Source organism: Phoenix dactylifera, chromosome 4 (assembly GCF_051530095.1).
Source record: "Phoenix dactylifera cultivar Ajwa chromosome 4, Ajwa_hap1_PhDact_Kaust_v1.1, whole genome shotgun sequence".
NCBI lineage: Eukaryota > Viridiplantae > Streptophyta > Magnoliopsida > Arecales > Arecaceae > Phoenix > Phoenix dactylifera.
In genome coordinates, this window is record NC_143193.1 from 4,858,294 (window position 1) to 4,875,605 (window position 17,312).

A 17,312-nucleotide genomic window follows, 5' to 3' on the forward strand; every position below is an offset into this window, starting at 1 on the left:
CTGATAAATAGTCCATAACATTCATTTGCTGCAACATACTGATAGCAAATAGCAGGAAATACAATAATTAAGAATTCGCCATAACGGTGTTAAGCAACTACAAGTGCCATGTTAAAAGCTTGTTGCAAGTTTACCACAACCCTCAACAAGACAAATCAAAATTCCTTCTTCACCCTTTTAGCAAGAGTACAACCACTGAGCTGAGAAATAGATCTGCTACAAAAAAAAAAAAAAGAGAAGAAAAGAAAGCACCATTGTTGGAGCTGAAGTGATTCCTCAAAAAAAAAAAAAAATCACAGAATCTCATTCCAACCCTCATGGAGTGCTTCAGTAACTTCTCAACGCATTGGCTGAAACATGTCTGTTCCTGCTTATCGAGAGACTTGTGGTTAGCAATCCATGCTTCCAAACCCCCTCCTGCTTATTTTTAAGCCATGCAGACCGAGCATATTCTGAAATAAATGGCTCATATATTCACTACGACAATCTGTGCCCACACCTAGTCAAAATGGACTTCCTGAAATTGTCATTGTGCTAAACAAGAAGGACCTCCACTCACCCAACCCATAGCTGTGAATAACAGATCAAGCAGAACTAATTCTGGCTCTGGAATCCCACAATTTAGATGTATTTAGAAGTCGGCGAGATGCTGACCAGAAGACTGGAGCAAAATTTTAACCATCAAGAACTTACCTCAATGATTCTAATTTAGCTTCTAATCTCAATTGTGTCATTACCAACACCATATCATTTGCAGATAACATACATTAAATGCCCTACCAATTATCATCATTAAACTCACCATATGACATGCATAGACAGTTTTCATCTTGTGCCAACATATGGGCCAAGGGCCCTTATGAATGGAATTCCATCTTTTGCCACTACTAATGCTGATCACTGCTCTTTCATACATTGTTATGCCATTTCATATATGGTATGCTTGCTGCTCGCTGCCATCCTTCTACTGTTTCTGGTCTTGTGCCATCATGAGACCTGGATAACATTCGTTACAGTGATTCAACAGACGAAGCTAGTGGACCGTTGCTCCAATATCGCTACAAATGATCACGGATGAGCTTGTGCAGAGCTTGATTTTTCACATAAAATGAACAACAATTTTGCTGAAAAAAGCCAACAGATCCTTGCATAAAATAAATCATAACTGCGAAACTTACATGTTGTATTATAATTTGGAAAATTACACGACCATGTAGTTTACAGATAAGAGCTTGCTATAGAGATTTCTGATGGTTACACAAAAAAGTAATACAGCCAACAGATAAGAAATGCTTTTTGCCCAGAATGATGATCCACGATTGTAGACATCTCTCCTGGACTAAAAAGAATCCCAACCTGATAGCCCATCAAGAGGCACATTAATGCACCCAAGTAAAACAAAGAAATTGCTATGCTATATGAATCAACAAGAATTCAGGTTCTACATGCTGCCCTGATCTACCACAGCTGATCTGAAGTCTGAGATGCGGTTAAGCAGGTAATTGAAGCTTGACATTGTTCTTCCAGCTGTAAGTTACATGAAATTGGGAGTCATGATGAAACATTGCTTTCTATAGAAGATATCCAGAAAACGATAATTATTTACCTATTGAAGTAATAATAAAAGAAATCAGCATAGAGCAATGTCTGCACTAGTCCACATATCCAAGCTGTGAAAAATAAACAGCAATATAAACATAAGAATTAATAATAAAAAAGGAAACACTTTTACATGAGAAAGGACCAAAAGCCAATTAGAGGATCCGTACTTATCCAATGAACATAGTGTGGCTCAGTGAAGTAACGATAAATCCAGTTGAGGATATACAAGGCTCTGTATGCACTGCATCAAAACAAGCTCGACAGTCAAGACCACTTTGTCTAGGGTGAACTAGGTGAATGACATTCCACTTCATGTAATGTATGCAATTATAAAGAGTACAAAAAAAAAGTAATAATGCGATGAAAATTATAAGTTTGCAACATTTTCTTTAAAAATAGTAGGAAGTGTGGGCAGGTCATGTTCCTTGTGGAATTTCTAACAGACCTGTTGTGGCAATAAAATTACATGAAGCTGTGGAAAGAAAGAGGTTGATTCTGCCAGCGGGCATGTCTGGAGACATTATAATCCAGTAGTCAGATCTTTATATCTGATCAAACAATCACTTCAGTTTTCATGTACTTGGGCAAGAATCAGCTTTTGAAGTGATAATAAAGCTACAATGGCTTTCAGGCAAACCCAGATCATAGGAAAGCTTCTCAGTATCAATCTGATTTTTCCTTTTTTACCTGTTTTCTGAAGGATACCATGAAAGCAATGAATGAACAGAAACATGAAACTATTTGTTTTAGACTTACATGCCATTGTCAAGGTAATTCATGTCAGAACTCCTAGCCAAAAATTCAGATATAATATATCACTAAAAGACTGGTCCGATTGTGAAAAACTTCAAGATAAGCTAGTTTAGCAAAAAGTTAGAATGCCACATAAGCAGCATAAACTATAAATTGTGATACATGAAAGAAACAACCTCGTAAAGTTGTGCATGAACTCTTCCTATAGGTCTAGGATACAACAGTTGCACTCCACACCCCCCCCCCCCCCCCCCCCCCCCCCCCCCTCCTCCTTTTTCATTCTTTACCCGTTAAACCAACTCTATAGCCTACAAATTTACCTAATAAAAGAAATTTTGATTCTTATTTCACATGTATAACACAAAATACATCAACATCCCAGATAAAGGAGGCCTATCAAGCATCTCTACATTGAAAATCCATAGTACAACCTGAAAATGGCATCTTAATAAAGTCACTCATAATATGGATTTAATGTTATAGGTTTCAGAAGTAGGTCTGAAGCTTTAGAACCAAAAACATATTCTTTTGGGATCTACTTCGCACAACAATTTCGCACTTATTATAAGTACTCAAAAATCATAATGCTGAGGTCAAGCAATTAAAACAAGTTACTTCCAATACAAGCTTGATGACTAACAAATTACAGATCAATTCATGGAAATTTCTTCTAAAATGTTTGAATTTGTCTATTACAATGACAGATGATGCCAGTACCAATAAACTAATGGTTAACCAAGTCACAGGCTTGAAAGAGTCAACATATCTGACATCTGGCATATACTAATGTGGGCCTCTATTTTTATTTGTCAAAAAATGTTGTCCAGGCCAAACTCCAATTCACTTGACAAGGTAAAGCTGTAGGTAAGCTGCACAAACCATATTGTAACCAAATCAAACCTTTCAAGCACAATCAAAACCTTTGAGTTAGGTGTTGCTCCAGTTTTTAAGCACCATGTGCAGTTTTTTCAAACAAGTCAGGTATGGGTGTGGTCAAGTGAGAACTCATCAAAATGGGCTCAACCTCATCAGACCAGACTTCACAAAAACTGGTTTAACATAAAACGTATGTATTAAAATGCACATAGCAGGCATGTAGCGGCTGGAGAGTTTCATAGCAGATAGAAGTAGCAGGTGCTATGAACCAAAGCAGGCCGCTGAAACATATCAACATTTATCTACCCAAAAAAACATATCAACATCTTTGCTTGCTAAGTATAAAAAATTATTACTTCACATCAACTTCATGCAGAAAAAGGAAAAAAAAATCAAGGAGAAAGCCATAAAATATCACCAGCCTAACATTATAAGTTATTTACATAATAAGTTATACCTTCATATATTTCATTCAATAATTAAAGCATGCATTCTCTCCAATAAACCACTTATATCATAGGACATATCACTAACAAGTAACACATTCATAAGACATATCACTAACAATTAACACATCCGTAAGCTTTGGCCAAGACCCTTGTCTAATGGCCATCTCCCTTCCAAATGATCCACTAGCTCTTATACAAAGGAAATTTCTCTGGAAACTTCATCTTGGAAATTTTGATTATTAGGATAGAATTTCAAATGCGCTCAATCAGCCCATCCATAAATTTCCCATCATTTTCAATTTTATTCTTACTGCCATAGAATAAGTAGGGGTTCAAGAAGTAGCCCATCCTATGCAGCGGGCCTTTAAGTTATGCATCAATCTTGAATCAATAATTGCCCAAATTGGAAGATAATTCTTCTCATTTTCATACAAATGTAAGGTTCTCTCCTTCTTAGCATCCATCAAATCACTCCATATATAATTCATGGCCATGCGTAAGCACTTCTACCAAGGGCACAATTTCAAAGCAAATACCATATTATATGATTATAAATTAAAAATCCAATTATTTCTTAATGTAAAATAAGATTGATTTATTTCTTGAAGTAAAGCAGTTATAACAATAATTATAGGGTATAGCGAGTGGATTGGTCCTAAGAAAAGGATATGATAAAGATAAAGATACAATCCAAATTAGAGTGAGACATTCTTCTGGTTTTATTTGGAGAAGGGAGAGATAGGACGGAAAAATAGAAGAATAAATATCGACTGTTCCAGTATTCCAAATCACACTGTAAAAAAGAAAGGGAGAAACATACACACACACACACATACATATATATGTAATATCTATTCATATTGAGTGATTCATATTGAATTGCGGATACAACAATGATAGAATCATTTCTGATTGAAACGAGGTTTATCCAATAGAGATAAACTGATAGAGGATCGCTAAAAAAAATAACCAAAATTTCAATCTTACAACTGTGCCTTGGATCTTCCTTCCCCGATCCTTATTGTAACATTTAGAATTCTCCCGATCGCTAACTCCTTCCTCTTACTCATCATATTTTGCAAGCACAAAAAAGCAGCAAACCGAGTCTTTCCTGGTCTCACCAAATCCCTTTCATTGGTGAATTTTGTCATCATGCTAAGGTTAAGGTATACCCATATAAACCCACTTTGCACATAGTACCTACTACCCAAAAGCATAGTGGCTGCTATAGTGTCTTTTTACCACTTTAAGTGATAACCGTAGTCATCAGATTATGCTCATTTAGCCTTCCCCTTGGTTAGCATCAAATCTCATAACTTGAAATATTTTGTTTCCTCCCACTTATAAATATTGCTTTTGGCTCTTCTCTCACAGATGCATTCCAGATGTATCCTTCACCCCTTTTATGTTTTAATCTGCTGAGACGCAACATATGAAATCTTTATTAGGAACCAACTTTTTTTAGCATATAAGTACATATAATAAACCTCATTCCTGAAAGATGACCAATATAGAAATATTCTTGTAGAATATATCTTGCTTATCCTCATAATCTACTACTAGACTTTGGTTCACACCAATAATTTTTGCCGATGATATTTTTTTGTTGCAACCACCCATATTTTCAGAACCCCAAAGTTCCACATAAGATTTAATACTCGCATCAGGCAGTTGATTTGGGACAGCAGGATGCTTATGAAATATGATAATGATAATTGCATCCTTATCCCTAGGTGTATATGATGTGAGCTAGGGAAGCAATTGAAAAGGAATCAGGAACATCAAGCAGATCTAAAACCAAAGTCAAAAAACAATTTTTTAGTTGCAGAATAAAAGAAAGATGTTATCAAAAGAAAAGGTTGGACTTCAAGTTAGCAAAATGAGAAATGGGTAGGCCATGTTCAGATTTTCCAAAATCTATTCCAAATTTACATGAAACGAAAAGAACTAAAAGGAAGAAAATTTGGAAAAGCATGATCAGGTTCTTAGAGATAAAAGAGGATTAGGATATTGAAACTCTGAAATCAAATGCTCTACAATTTGCTAATTATATAAACTTGCGACAATTGTGAGATGCATCATTACAGAAACCTATCATTTAGCTCTGCATGGGCAGGTCCAGTATATCATTAGACAAGCGAGCTGCAAAAAACACAATCAAGGTACGCCATGCATAATGGTGATATAGTAGAAGAAAAGAATCAAAATTTTCCCCTTAAGCATGAAGAACTTCTTATATATTTCTACTCCACAAATCTTGAATTGTTGATGTGTGGCTTTTGATTTTCATACCATCACCAAAATATAAACACCTATACTATTATTACTTTTTCTTTCCACATATTTAGCTGCTCTTTTCTCATAAACTTCATGCTAAAAGAGTTGACTCTATCATCTAGTTTGTAGCCACATTTTTTGAGATTCACATGAGAATTTTAAATGCATAGCAGAACAATATATTAGTTGCAACATAAATTTTTGAAGTAACTGACTTTTACTTGTCATACAATAACAGCTTATAATAGTAGATTTAAAATATCAATTCCAAGCTCATAAACTTGTGTAATAACACAGTTCTTTGGATATAATACTTTATTCAAAATGAGGGATTTGAATACATCAAATATTCTTCATCAGATGCCATTACTTTATAGAAAACCTTACAAAGTACCAATTTGATATGGCATACTTTTGTAGATATAAACAACATGACAATATATCCTTTATTTTCCTTGGTGACAGTACAATAAACCCAACCCACAGATTCATCCTCATGGTTAGGTCTTAAGCAGAAGTCAGGAATTGGTTGCATTAGTTAGAATCACCCTTTGTGACCATCAGATGCTTTACAAGATTCAGTAATGTTATCATTTCACTTCACAATTTTTAGTTCAACCAGGTAGATCTTAATGACAAAATAAGTTTAATTGCTTTTATCAATTGTGATCTCTCTCTCTGTGTGTGTGTGTGCTCTTCCTATCTAAACAGTATCACTAGATCAATCCCTGGTCTCTCCCATTCATCGTAGTCATACTTAAAGGCCTAGTACTCTGCCGTTGAGTTAGCAAGCCATATAAAATAAATAGGATATACATATATTATCAAAATAAAAAAAATCAGTTATGTAATACATGCACATAAAATCTATTCCTTTGGTTTTGCTCTTTCTTTCAAAATGTTGGCCATCACTTTTTTAATCTTTCCCTTCTCACACCTAAATCAATTCACAGAGAGATATCAATAAGATGGCCTTCTGCAAAGCATTCTCCATCAACTCTCTTCTTTTCTTACCAACAACCCGAGCTGCCCCCTCTCTGCCATCTCTTGCCCCATTGCAGGATCCTCAGGTCTAGCCACATATACCCAGGAAACCATCTTAACCAAGCTTTAGTCAGAATAAACAATAGATATGTGGCATGCCCCAGTAAAGATGGGGAAGACAGTTATATGTGTTGCGACATGATTGTTGCATGTGTAAATCATTTGCTAAGCTATTGACCTGATCTATTACAACATCAGGAACTCTTTGAAAATCAGGAAGCTGAAAACCTCTCACACCAACAAGTCTAAAGCATTCTTCAAATATTCTCATATTTCATTTTTTTCCCTTTAATTATTTATACATTTATTTGCGTTCCTTTTGAAGCTGTGTGATGTTCCATCATTGTCAAGATCTTGATGCTATGTGAAGAATCTGTAGGATGTCAAACATGAGAATGCTTAATTTTCTTTTTAAGATAGTTGAAAAGGTTTTAGTCTTCCATCTTCCAAGATCAAAGGCTCTTATGGTTAAAAAATAACTACAATTCCATGATATTTTAGCAAGCCTTTAGCTTACTTATTTCTTCTTGATTTATCTTAATTATTCTTCCACATTTATTTTTTCTTCTTATTTTCCTTTCTCTAACTCATTTCTAGATCAATTATTACTCTGTTTCCTTTGATGGTTCTGGACCTTAAGTCTAAACCTTGGACAGAATGCAAATGTTCTTGTGTTATCAATATTTCATGGGCAGAGAAGAATTCTTCCTTGAGTCTATATCTATTTCCACACGATATTATTTTCTTAAATAGTTGTAATAATTATCTATTTAAATCTGAAGAGAACTTAAAAGATATATCTATAGACACAGAGATCGAGTAGAAAAGATGGACAATAAAGTTTCATTAAGTCCAGATGTGCAAATGGCTAGAATCATTTCAAGTTCTATATGCAGTCTATACTGATTACAAAAAAGATCTGGATCCAAAATTTCACCAATCTACACAATGATTTTGAGTTTGATACAGTCAGATTTCAGGCATGCTTCTATTTAAAGTTTAAAATTCGTAGTTCAATATGACATGGAAAGGAAAAAGTAAGTACTTGTCATCCAAAGTACTATATAAATAATTGTTAACAATTTTTGATGTCTAGTATATAGGACAATCTCTAAATAAATGACACCAAGCTTTTCAACTATTTTATAAAATAATATTATTTATTTTTCATGTTCCCAATTATCTAATCAAATAAGAAAGTGATATTAATATTTGATGTGTGCTGCATTTGCCAATTGCCACTTTCCTCACAAGCATGGACATTCATCAAATGGGTAAATGGTTAGCAGAATACACCAAGTTGCGTGTTCTAAAAGAAGTTTAGGCTAATATTTTAAAACATATATTGCTAAAAAATCTTTTCACATCTATCTTGGTTAAATTCAAGCCACATAAGAAAAGGAGCAATTGGCATTGGATAATTGGAAGTAAATCCAATTAAATAACAAAAGATTTCATAACATCTGAACAATGAAAGCGTCTTACAGGGAAACAATCAGTGTACCTTTGAACCTGATACTGAGAGCAAGTGCCTTACATGCTTGTATGTTAGCAACTTTAACAGCTGGATAAAAAGATATTAGTGCCAAGCTTTCAAGCAAGAAAAGAACATCTCTCATTTTTGTTAATGCAAACAAAAAGCATATTAGGTGGACAAATGACTAACAAAATTTTGTCCTTTGTCTGGAAAATAAATTAGGTGAAGATTTTCAAATTTTATTAGTCAAAAGATCCATACTAGCCATCCTGACTGTAATTCATCCAGCACCATAAGATAATAAATTAGCTTCTTGATGTTTCACTAAATAAAATTCAACTGCTTCCAGTTGTATGATGTCCAAATATGGCATTCAAGGTCCAGTGACAATGGGAAATGTCATGCAAGCAACCATTATGAGGTGAAACTTTCAATTGGCAAACAATCAAAATAGGATATAGGATGGTAGTGTACCCTAGGAGAAAAACGTATTGCCCGGTCAAGTTGTCAATATTCCTTGTCCTCTGCAGTAAAACCAGCTGAGGAAGTATTGCAACTGCCTCCAAAAACAAGGAGAATGTCCACATTACCTGTTCCAAAATATTGCTTAAAGTTTTAGGAAGGGAGCAAAACTAAGAAGGAATTGAGAGGAAAAGTGAATTTTTATAAGAAAATAGAACCCAAAGGTTCTAAACCATGGTTTGCCATACCGGCTAGTACGAAGCGTACTATACCATACCGGTTCGGTACGGATGGCATACCGACACTTAGTATGCCGAAAAGACCTCATACCGTATCATACCGACAAAGCACTAGTAGGGAACCGGTATGGGTCCGGTACCAAGACGGCGAATCTTGATCTAAACCATAATGAGAATAAAAAGTAATTATACTTAGACATGCATATGGCTATTTTTTCAATTATAAGTTTAAAATTTTGAAGAAAGAACTACAAATAAATAGGCAGACTTACCTCCTTAAAGGTGATTTTCTCATTTATGAATAAGGCCAAAAGCAGGCACGGTAATATTAGAAAATGATGGCGAAAGGTGTCTTGATTCTTATCATACGATCTACGGACAATCTTGTGTTGCCTCATATACCAGACAATTGAGAACGAGCTCACCAAGAAAATTAGCTTCATGATTGTATTATAGAGTGAGATAAAATCTGTAAAAAGATCCAAATAACGAGCAACAAAAACAAGAGCATAAAGCTCTTGGGTCTTCAATGAAATACCTGCAAACAAATGTAGGATCAAACAAGTCATATTGCGCGTACATATTATGGAAAACAAAGAGTTTAACCAGTCTAAGATAATCATAAAGATTAATCTTTACACAAAAAAAGCAGCAAAATATCTATACGAGATGACCATATCATATAGGAAAAATCAAGATTCACAATCAAACTAGCTATATACAGGAGTTTATTCAAGGCTAATCTTGAAATGCTAACATCAATGCTATACCACGCAGATGAAACCAGGTCTTAACCGCAGTCACAATAATCTATGTGACAAAGACTCACAATCAAACTAGATATACAAAAGAGTTTATTCAAGGATAATCTTGACACACTAACATCAATGCTATACCATGCAGATGAAGCCATGTCATAGCCCCACTGACAATAATATAACTGACAGGGACTTTCAAAGAGAGAGCACAGATTTTAAATGCAGAATATGACCTTGATATTTCGTGCTTTGATTGATTGAACCTACCAGCTCATACATATTATATAGGTTCACCATAAGATTAACAGAATGCTGGTTCAAAAGTTCAATTCAGGTAAAAGAAATTCTCAGACTGATTCTCCATGTCATTTTAACTCACTCATAAAGCTTATTTTGCTTGAGGTGAGGTCAGATATATGTCTCAAGAATACTACTTCAGAACAAATAAATAACAATTCAAACTACCACAAACACACAAGGACAAATGTCCACAGAAAAGTGATAGTTTGCTACATAATGCTGTATTGAGAAAATAGTATCCTCTTTAAGCAAAATCAACCTGTGTAGCTAATTACATGGCTGTCATGGAGTCAGCAGGTGATTGTTTTTTTTAAAAAATGTTTCCAGCATACATCATTCTGTGCACTGTTGAAGAATGCATGTTACAGTGTATGGAGTCTGTGGACCATTCATATATACAAGAACGATAGAAAGTTCAGGCTATGTGATTCCGACCTGCAGGATACTGGAACAGAATATGCATACCCAGATAGATATGAATATCAATGTTCAAACAGATTATGGCAATCAACACAAATATTGTATAAGAAAAAGGATATTGAAAATTGCTACTATCCTGTTTTCTACTGCCACTACTTTAGCATTTAAAAATACAACATGCAGAAAGTTCAATGACTTGGGAAGTTGTGATGGGCCAGGCAACTCAGTGATGAAGATTGTGGATGCCAATTTGGTCATCAGCAAAGTTGGTTATTTAAAATAATAGTTAATAAATCTTGTCTATAAGTATAGTCAGCTGTCCAATGTACTTATTGTGAAAAGCTGTATCACAATACAAATATTTCATCAGAAGCATGATGAAATTTTGAATAGGTATAAGAAAGTCAAACAACTACAAGATCATATCTCTAGAAACATACTAAAAAATGAAAATTATAAACCTATATACTCAAATGTTCTAAAAGAGAGTTTCAAACAATCAGCATCCTCTATGAAGAATACAGCTAGCCACTTTCGGGGCAAACTCATACCATAATTGTTGGTAGTCAGGCAGTCCTATGCAACCGACCTAGGCTTATTCTTTGGCTCTAGCTCTTAATAGATTTAGTACAAGATTGTTCAATTGTTCTTTGATTCAATTGCTTCATTTATACTATTAAATTTTAGTACTATTTCTATATACTCAATACTTCAATACATCATAAGGCAAAAATTGCTTAACGGAAAAAAATTAATACCACTTTTAAGATATATTGTAGTTCATATATTTGTATTGTATTGACAATGGAGAAACAGAAGCAAGACATATAATTGTTGTCTAAGCTTAAGTCATCTAGCTGAGCCCCCTTAGCCATCAATCTTGCTGGAGGCTAGAGATCAGGTTTAGTGCTGAATAAATTACCTTTGCAGTCACTTATTTAAACTTCAACTCTAGGTAAAAGATTACTCTTTTTCGGTCTCCAATCTGATGTATCTTGCTTCCTTATCAGCAGTCCAAGTTGTTTATAAAATTAAAATTACAAAAAATCGTTTTATAACATGTGTGTGCGCATATAAGAAGGACTATGCTCCTCCCAAGAGGAGAGGATATCTACCACTCTTGATTCTAAAATCAATGATGAGGCATCCAAATCGAAGATTCACACCATTGATCATGATCTATGCCACTAAATATGCCTACAAACAAAAATCACCAGCTTGGGTGGTCTCTAACCTATACATCAGATAGATGCAAAAATGAATGGTTAAAATAATATCAAACCATGTTTTGATATAACATAAGCATTAAAATCTATTAAGTTTCAATTTTGTACATGTTTTAACATGTGTAGATCATGAACAATAAGGTGAAATCTTGTTTTAAATGCTCTATTACATATTTTAGCCCACTAGGGCAATGAAAACCATCCATTTTTGTATTTGCACGATGCATAAGTTAGAGACCACCAAAATATATGACTTTTTATATCCGTCTTGTCTTGAATGAAAGAAGTGCGAAAATCTCTTTTCGGAAAAGGAAAGGACTAGGCAATGGCGGTGACAACTTGTTCCGGATCTGGCGATGGCTAGAGCGGAAGTTTCCACGAGTACTATGTTTGTGTAGACGATGTGACTCCTGTCAGACTTGTGAGAGTACTTTTTCCTAATTGAGTGCAACTCGATGAAGGAGTTGTGATGTAAGACCCCCTTTACCAATTTACATAGTAAGGGATCTCATTTGCATTAGAAGAGTCTTCTGAGAATCGAATCGCACCTCTTTTAGAATGTGAGAATCAAAGCAGTGTCCATACGGAATTTACCCCTCTTGTGTGTAACCAGATGTTATTGTAACACTTTCAAAAGGCTTGGTTTTAGCCAGGGTCGGCGGAATCGTTCCAAACTGGGCGGTTCCGGCCGTCTCAAGCTGTACCGGTGGCTCACCGGTACGGTTCGAGCAATGGAAACGAAACCCGTTGCCAGAGCCAGAAGAAGAAGGAAAGAGAGAGCGAGCAGAGGAGGGAGGGTTCCATGATAGGTCTAGCCTGCCGTCTAGCCCATGAATAGGTCTAGTGGCCATTATAGTTTCTTGGTGTGCAAGTGGCTAGCCATTTGATTAGTTAATGCTAACTGCTGGCTTCCAAGGTATGATTTTTATTTTTTATTTCTAGTATAGGTTTTATATGTGTATAATACTGGAGATTGCTTAGTTTTGCCTAGACAAGGTGAAGAGACTAAAATGAGAGAGATAGGATGGATGGAGGACAAACAATGACGATTGAAGTAACATCATCACAATCAAACACTACCAATGACCAATCACCACAAGCCGGTGCAACATTCTCTTGTTTTTATTTTCTCTTTTCTATAAAGCTATGCCTGCAAGGACAGGTCAAAATGGAGCAATTTTGATTATAGTTGTTGAAAGAGCTGCCTAGGCACGTACCTAGGCAATTCCATCTAGATGGTTAGAGAGCCTAGACCCCTTAGGTAGCGGTTGGCTAGCCACACTCATTTTAAAAGATCCTACTTTTCTTTTGTTTTGTATTTTGTCTCTTTGTTTTCACTGTTGCAATAGAAATGAACTTGTTTTATGTAAATTGTAAGTTGAAATAATATAGGATTTTTTGTGTACATACCCTCCTAAATATTGAAATTTGCGTAAATATCTTTCCAAAATTGATACTTGCACATATACCCTCATCAAGCACTTGTTTTGTATGTATACCTTTCTTTTTTTCTTTTCTTTTTTGGCGTATGCATCCATACCGTCTAATGTCTTTAAGAAGTTAGGGTTTAAAATTGAAATGACGAAAATACTATTAATGGGTAAACATGCAAAAAGAAATGCTTATAAGGGTATACATGCAAATAGCAATTTTGAAGGATATTCATGCAATTTCATATACTTAGGAGGGTATACATGCAAAAAAGTTCTTAGATTTTTGCATAAATACCCTTTTAAGTATTGAAATTTGCATGAATGTCCTCCAAATTGATATTTACATTTATGCCCTCATAAAATACTATTTTTGTATGAATACTCTTGACAAAGCAATTCAACTAACATAATTAGCCAAAATCATATTTATTTAAATTAAAAATTAATTAAAATTATGAAAGTATTTTTTTATTCTTGAAGCGGGTAATAGGTTAATAGATCTCACTGGAAACTAATTTCTCTACCTTCTTTGAAAAAAAATTTCGATCTCTCTCGACCATCTCTTTCACTTCTCCATCTGGAATCAAAACCATTTTCTTGACTCCATTCTCCACCATAGACAACCCTTCATTATTTTCTTTTGTACATGAAGATGGTCAGGTCCTGCTTTTAGTTTTACGAATTATTTAAAAAAAATTATTGTGAGAGATTTGCAATATTTATCTTTTAGTGTATGAGATTTGTAATGTTTATCTTTTAGAGTTGAAAAATTTCGCATGTGTAGGTTGGTGGTTGATTTAAAATTACTGTGACTAGATGGGCCCCATACACTAGATCTTTTCTTCTTATAGAAAATTAAAGCTCCACAAAAAATAGCTTAAGGTACACAACGTAGGCTTTCTACCATATGGCCGCGAAGGTTGTTAATAAGTCTGAAGAATTCGAAGTCCTTCAATAATTTTGCTTGGGGATGATTGATGTTATTCTTCCACCTATGAGCATAGTAGTAGCAAAAAGCTTGATCATTGCAATCTATTATGTGCCTTTAAGAAATTCTAATCATTTTCTATATTCTAATACATGCCCTCATATATGCATCTATAACAATAAATATTATAAGCTATGTTTCGATGAAATAAGATATAGTGATTATTATAAATGAAGAAGAATAAAGTAGAATAATCACATGATTAGTGAAAGAACTTTCATAACTCTTTTTGTTATCTAATTGTCAAATCAGTCTTTTTTTTAAGCAATATTTTTATGGAATATATTAAGGAGTAGGTACTAGACAAATTCGAGTGTTAAAACAGGTTGAAATAGAAAAAAAATATTTTTTTTTTCCTGTAAACCCTCCTAAATATGTAAAATTGCATGAATATCCTCGCAAAGTGTTATTTACAAAATACCCTCATCAAATATTTCTTTTTGCATATCTACTCATTAAGGGTATTTTAGTCATTTTTAATTTTAAACCGTTAATTTCTCAACAACGTTAGATGGAATGAGCATATATGCAAGAAAAAAGGAAAATGAATGGTATACAGGCAAAACAAGTATTTTATAAGGGTATACGTGCAATATCAATTTTGGAAGGTATTCATGCGAATTTTAATATTTAGGAAGATATGTACGCCAAAAATCCAATAATATAACCTAGTAACCTTTTCACTTTGTTCATTCCTTCCCTTATCTCTCCCAACCCCCTCCCTCATCTCATGACGCTAAGGCAAGCAGTCCTTCACCACCTGTCTAATCTATCCATCTGCCTAAGTGCCACCCACTAGAAGCTCTTGTGGAGCCTTCCAACAGCCATTCACTGCTGGCAGCTCTCCAGTAAGCTGCCAACAATTGTTCAACCACCCAAAGGCCTCCAATAGTTTTGTCCTTGTAATTTTTCCATGCCTACCCTTTTTTTTCTTCTTTGTCTTCACTTCTCATGTTATTCCTCTTATTCTTTCCCCTTTCATTTGAAAGACCCTTCCCTTTTTGTCTTCTCTTTGCCCTTTTTTTCTATTTTTTTCTCTCTATTTGAATTGGCTGATTAATACATGATGAAATCAGGTTGTGGTTTCAATTAATCTTAATTCCTATTAAACTCTAATTATGTCAGGTTGTGGTTTCAACTAATCTTAACTCCTATTATACTATAATATATATGGTTATTTTATGTGATTTATGGGGAAGGTAGGGGAGAGGTTAGGTTGTGTTATTCATATACCTTTTATGAATATTTCCCCTTTTGAAATCACCAGGCAGGCCACATAGGTTCCTAGGCATCACTAAAAGTCCTTACCACATAGGGACCACGCAGCTGCCGTGACAGCCTTGACAACCATGACTATGATTGATATATGGAAAATCTTCCTAGGTTCAAAATGAGACAAAAAAAATTGGAGCAGGGATGAACAAGTTATCATCCGAAGAAACTTCTCTTTAAAAATATTTGAAACTGTTGTCACTTTGTTTGTCTATTTCTACAGTTCATGAGGTTTTATCGCAAGTCAGGAGTTTTTGGCCTCACTTGACCCTCAATCTTGTACTCTACTCTGTTAAAACTCTGAATCTTCAACCGCTTAGCATGGAACACTAGCTACCTAGAGTTAGGAAAATGTACAGATACAATCAAAATATACCCTTTTAAGTTTCACGGATTATCTGCCTTTAAGGTTAAAGATAAAATGTTCTATTTGCCTAGCTTCATTTAGCATGCAAAAGAACACCACCACGACCATTAATGAGAAGATCTCGTGTTCTATAATGTTACAAGCATTACAATACTCGACACAGATTTATTAACTCAACCAATTTGGGTGATTCACACTTCCCTTTCTTAAAATTAGAAAAAAAAAACAAAAAGAACATTACTCGACACCCAGCCAGCCCCAACTAGAATTTCTCTACCAGCTATTAAACTCAAATTCGTTTCCTATTATCGATCCTTTGATCCATCCAGCAATCTAATTCCCATTTTTACACTTCCAAATCTCTTAAGACATAACTAATATGATTCACATAACAAAAAATAAAAACAAAAAAAGTCGAAAGTTTAAATTTAAACTCAAAAATGTCATTTTTTTAACGAATCTAACAGCTTAATAATTCAAATCTCAGCACAATTCTCATCAGAAAACCCTCCGCCACTCTAATCAGAGGCATAAAAATTACGAAAAATCAAGAAAACTTCAAATCTAAAGAAAGAGAGAAGGCGAGGTACCGGCACAGGATTTAATGGTGTGGATCTTGAGGAGAAGGACGATGACGCTCATCAGATGCGTCATGTCGCCCGCTAACCGGAAGACGTTCATCTTCGGGGACTGGCGGGGCGGATGTGGCCGTCTGTTCTCTAGCGCCCGGATCTACCGATTAGCAGCCCAAGAAATCCCGAGATCTCACCTTTTCCCCTACCCCTCCTCCTCCTCCTCCTCCTCCTCCTCTCTCTCTCTCTCTCTCTCTCTCTCTCTCTCTGTGTTGATCCCCACTCTTATTTTTCTGCGACTTCTGGCATGGAGAAGGGGGAGAGAGAGCGAGGAGGAAGAATCCGGCGAGTTAAATGAGAGGTTCCCATGAGATTGGGGTTGATCAGAACCGTTCACCAAATCTGATCTTTGTGGAGAGGGTTGCTTCGTGACCGTCCGTTTGATCACGCGGACTGAAGCGGAGGAGTCACGGACTGTTGTTGACTTGCAACACACCAGGTCAAGATCGGGAGTGGAATGGAGCGTGTAATACAAGCCAGTGGTCAGAATCTATGTTATGACGCGTGGCAATATCTTGTTGGATAATGCTTTTGCCATGTTGCCATTATCCGCCAGACCACAATAGGCTTCAGACATCGTGCATTCTATCCAGTCATATCGGGTACATCATTCTGCATCTCAACAACAACATCTTCATCTCTGGCGGCGTCGTCACCACCTGCCTCCTCGCATCACAACCCCTCCATCAGGCCACCACTGGCGACGATGCCAAGTTTGACGTTGATCTTCCTCACTC

At 35.4% G+C, this 17,312-nt stretch overlaps 1 protein-coding gene across 4 annotated transcripts; it reads right to left on the reverse strand.

The window, feature by feature from the left end:
* Positions 1-284: 284 nt before the first annotated feature.
* On the reverse strand, positions 285-17,012 carry LOC103710818 (ER lumen protein-retaining receptor-like). Of its 4 annotated transcripts, XR_015977008.2 has the most exons (7): positions 16,534-17,012; positions 9,452-9,717; positions 8,953-9,068; positions 1,770-1,843; positions 1,607-1,670; positions 1,179-1,527; positions 285-996 (listed from the first exon to the last, which is right to left on the reverse strand). XR_015977008.2 is itself a non-coding variant. In XM_008796717.6 (6 exons), exons 1-6 carry the CDS (start codon positions 16,622-16,624, stop codon positions 1,491-1,493), a joined length of 648 nt encoding a protein of 215 aa, XP_008794939.1. In that variant the 5' UTR covers positions 16,625-17,012; the 3' UTR covers positions 1,156-1,490. The 4 variants fall into 4 exon arrangements, 3 of the variants coding, with proteins under 3 accessions (XP_008794939.1, XP_088575793.1, XP_088575792.1); XM_008796717.6 differs by lacking the exon at positions 285-996 and having other exon boundaries at positions 1,156-1,527; XM_088719667.2 differs by lacking the exons at positions 285-996; positions 1,607-1,670 and having other exon boundaries at positions 1,156-1,606.
* Positions 17,013-17,312: the final 300 nt, after the last annotated feature.

Coding starts and splice junctions, on each gene's coding strand:
- LOC103710818 (XM_008796717.6), bottom strand. CDS start 16,624: ATGAACGTCTTCCGGTTAGCGGGCGACATGACGCATCTGATGAGCGTC. Junction 9,718..16,533: donor CACCATTAAATCCTGTGCCG/GTACCTCGCCTT, acceptor ATTTGTTTGCAG/GTATTTCATTGAAGACCCAA. Junction 1,671..1,769: donor ACACTATGTTCATTGGATAA/GTACGGATCCTC, acceptor TATTTTTCACAG/CTTGGATATGTGGACTAGTG.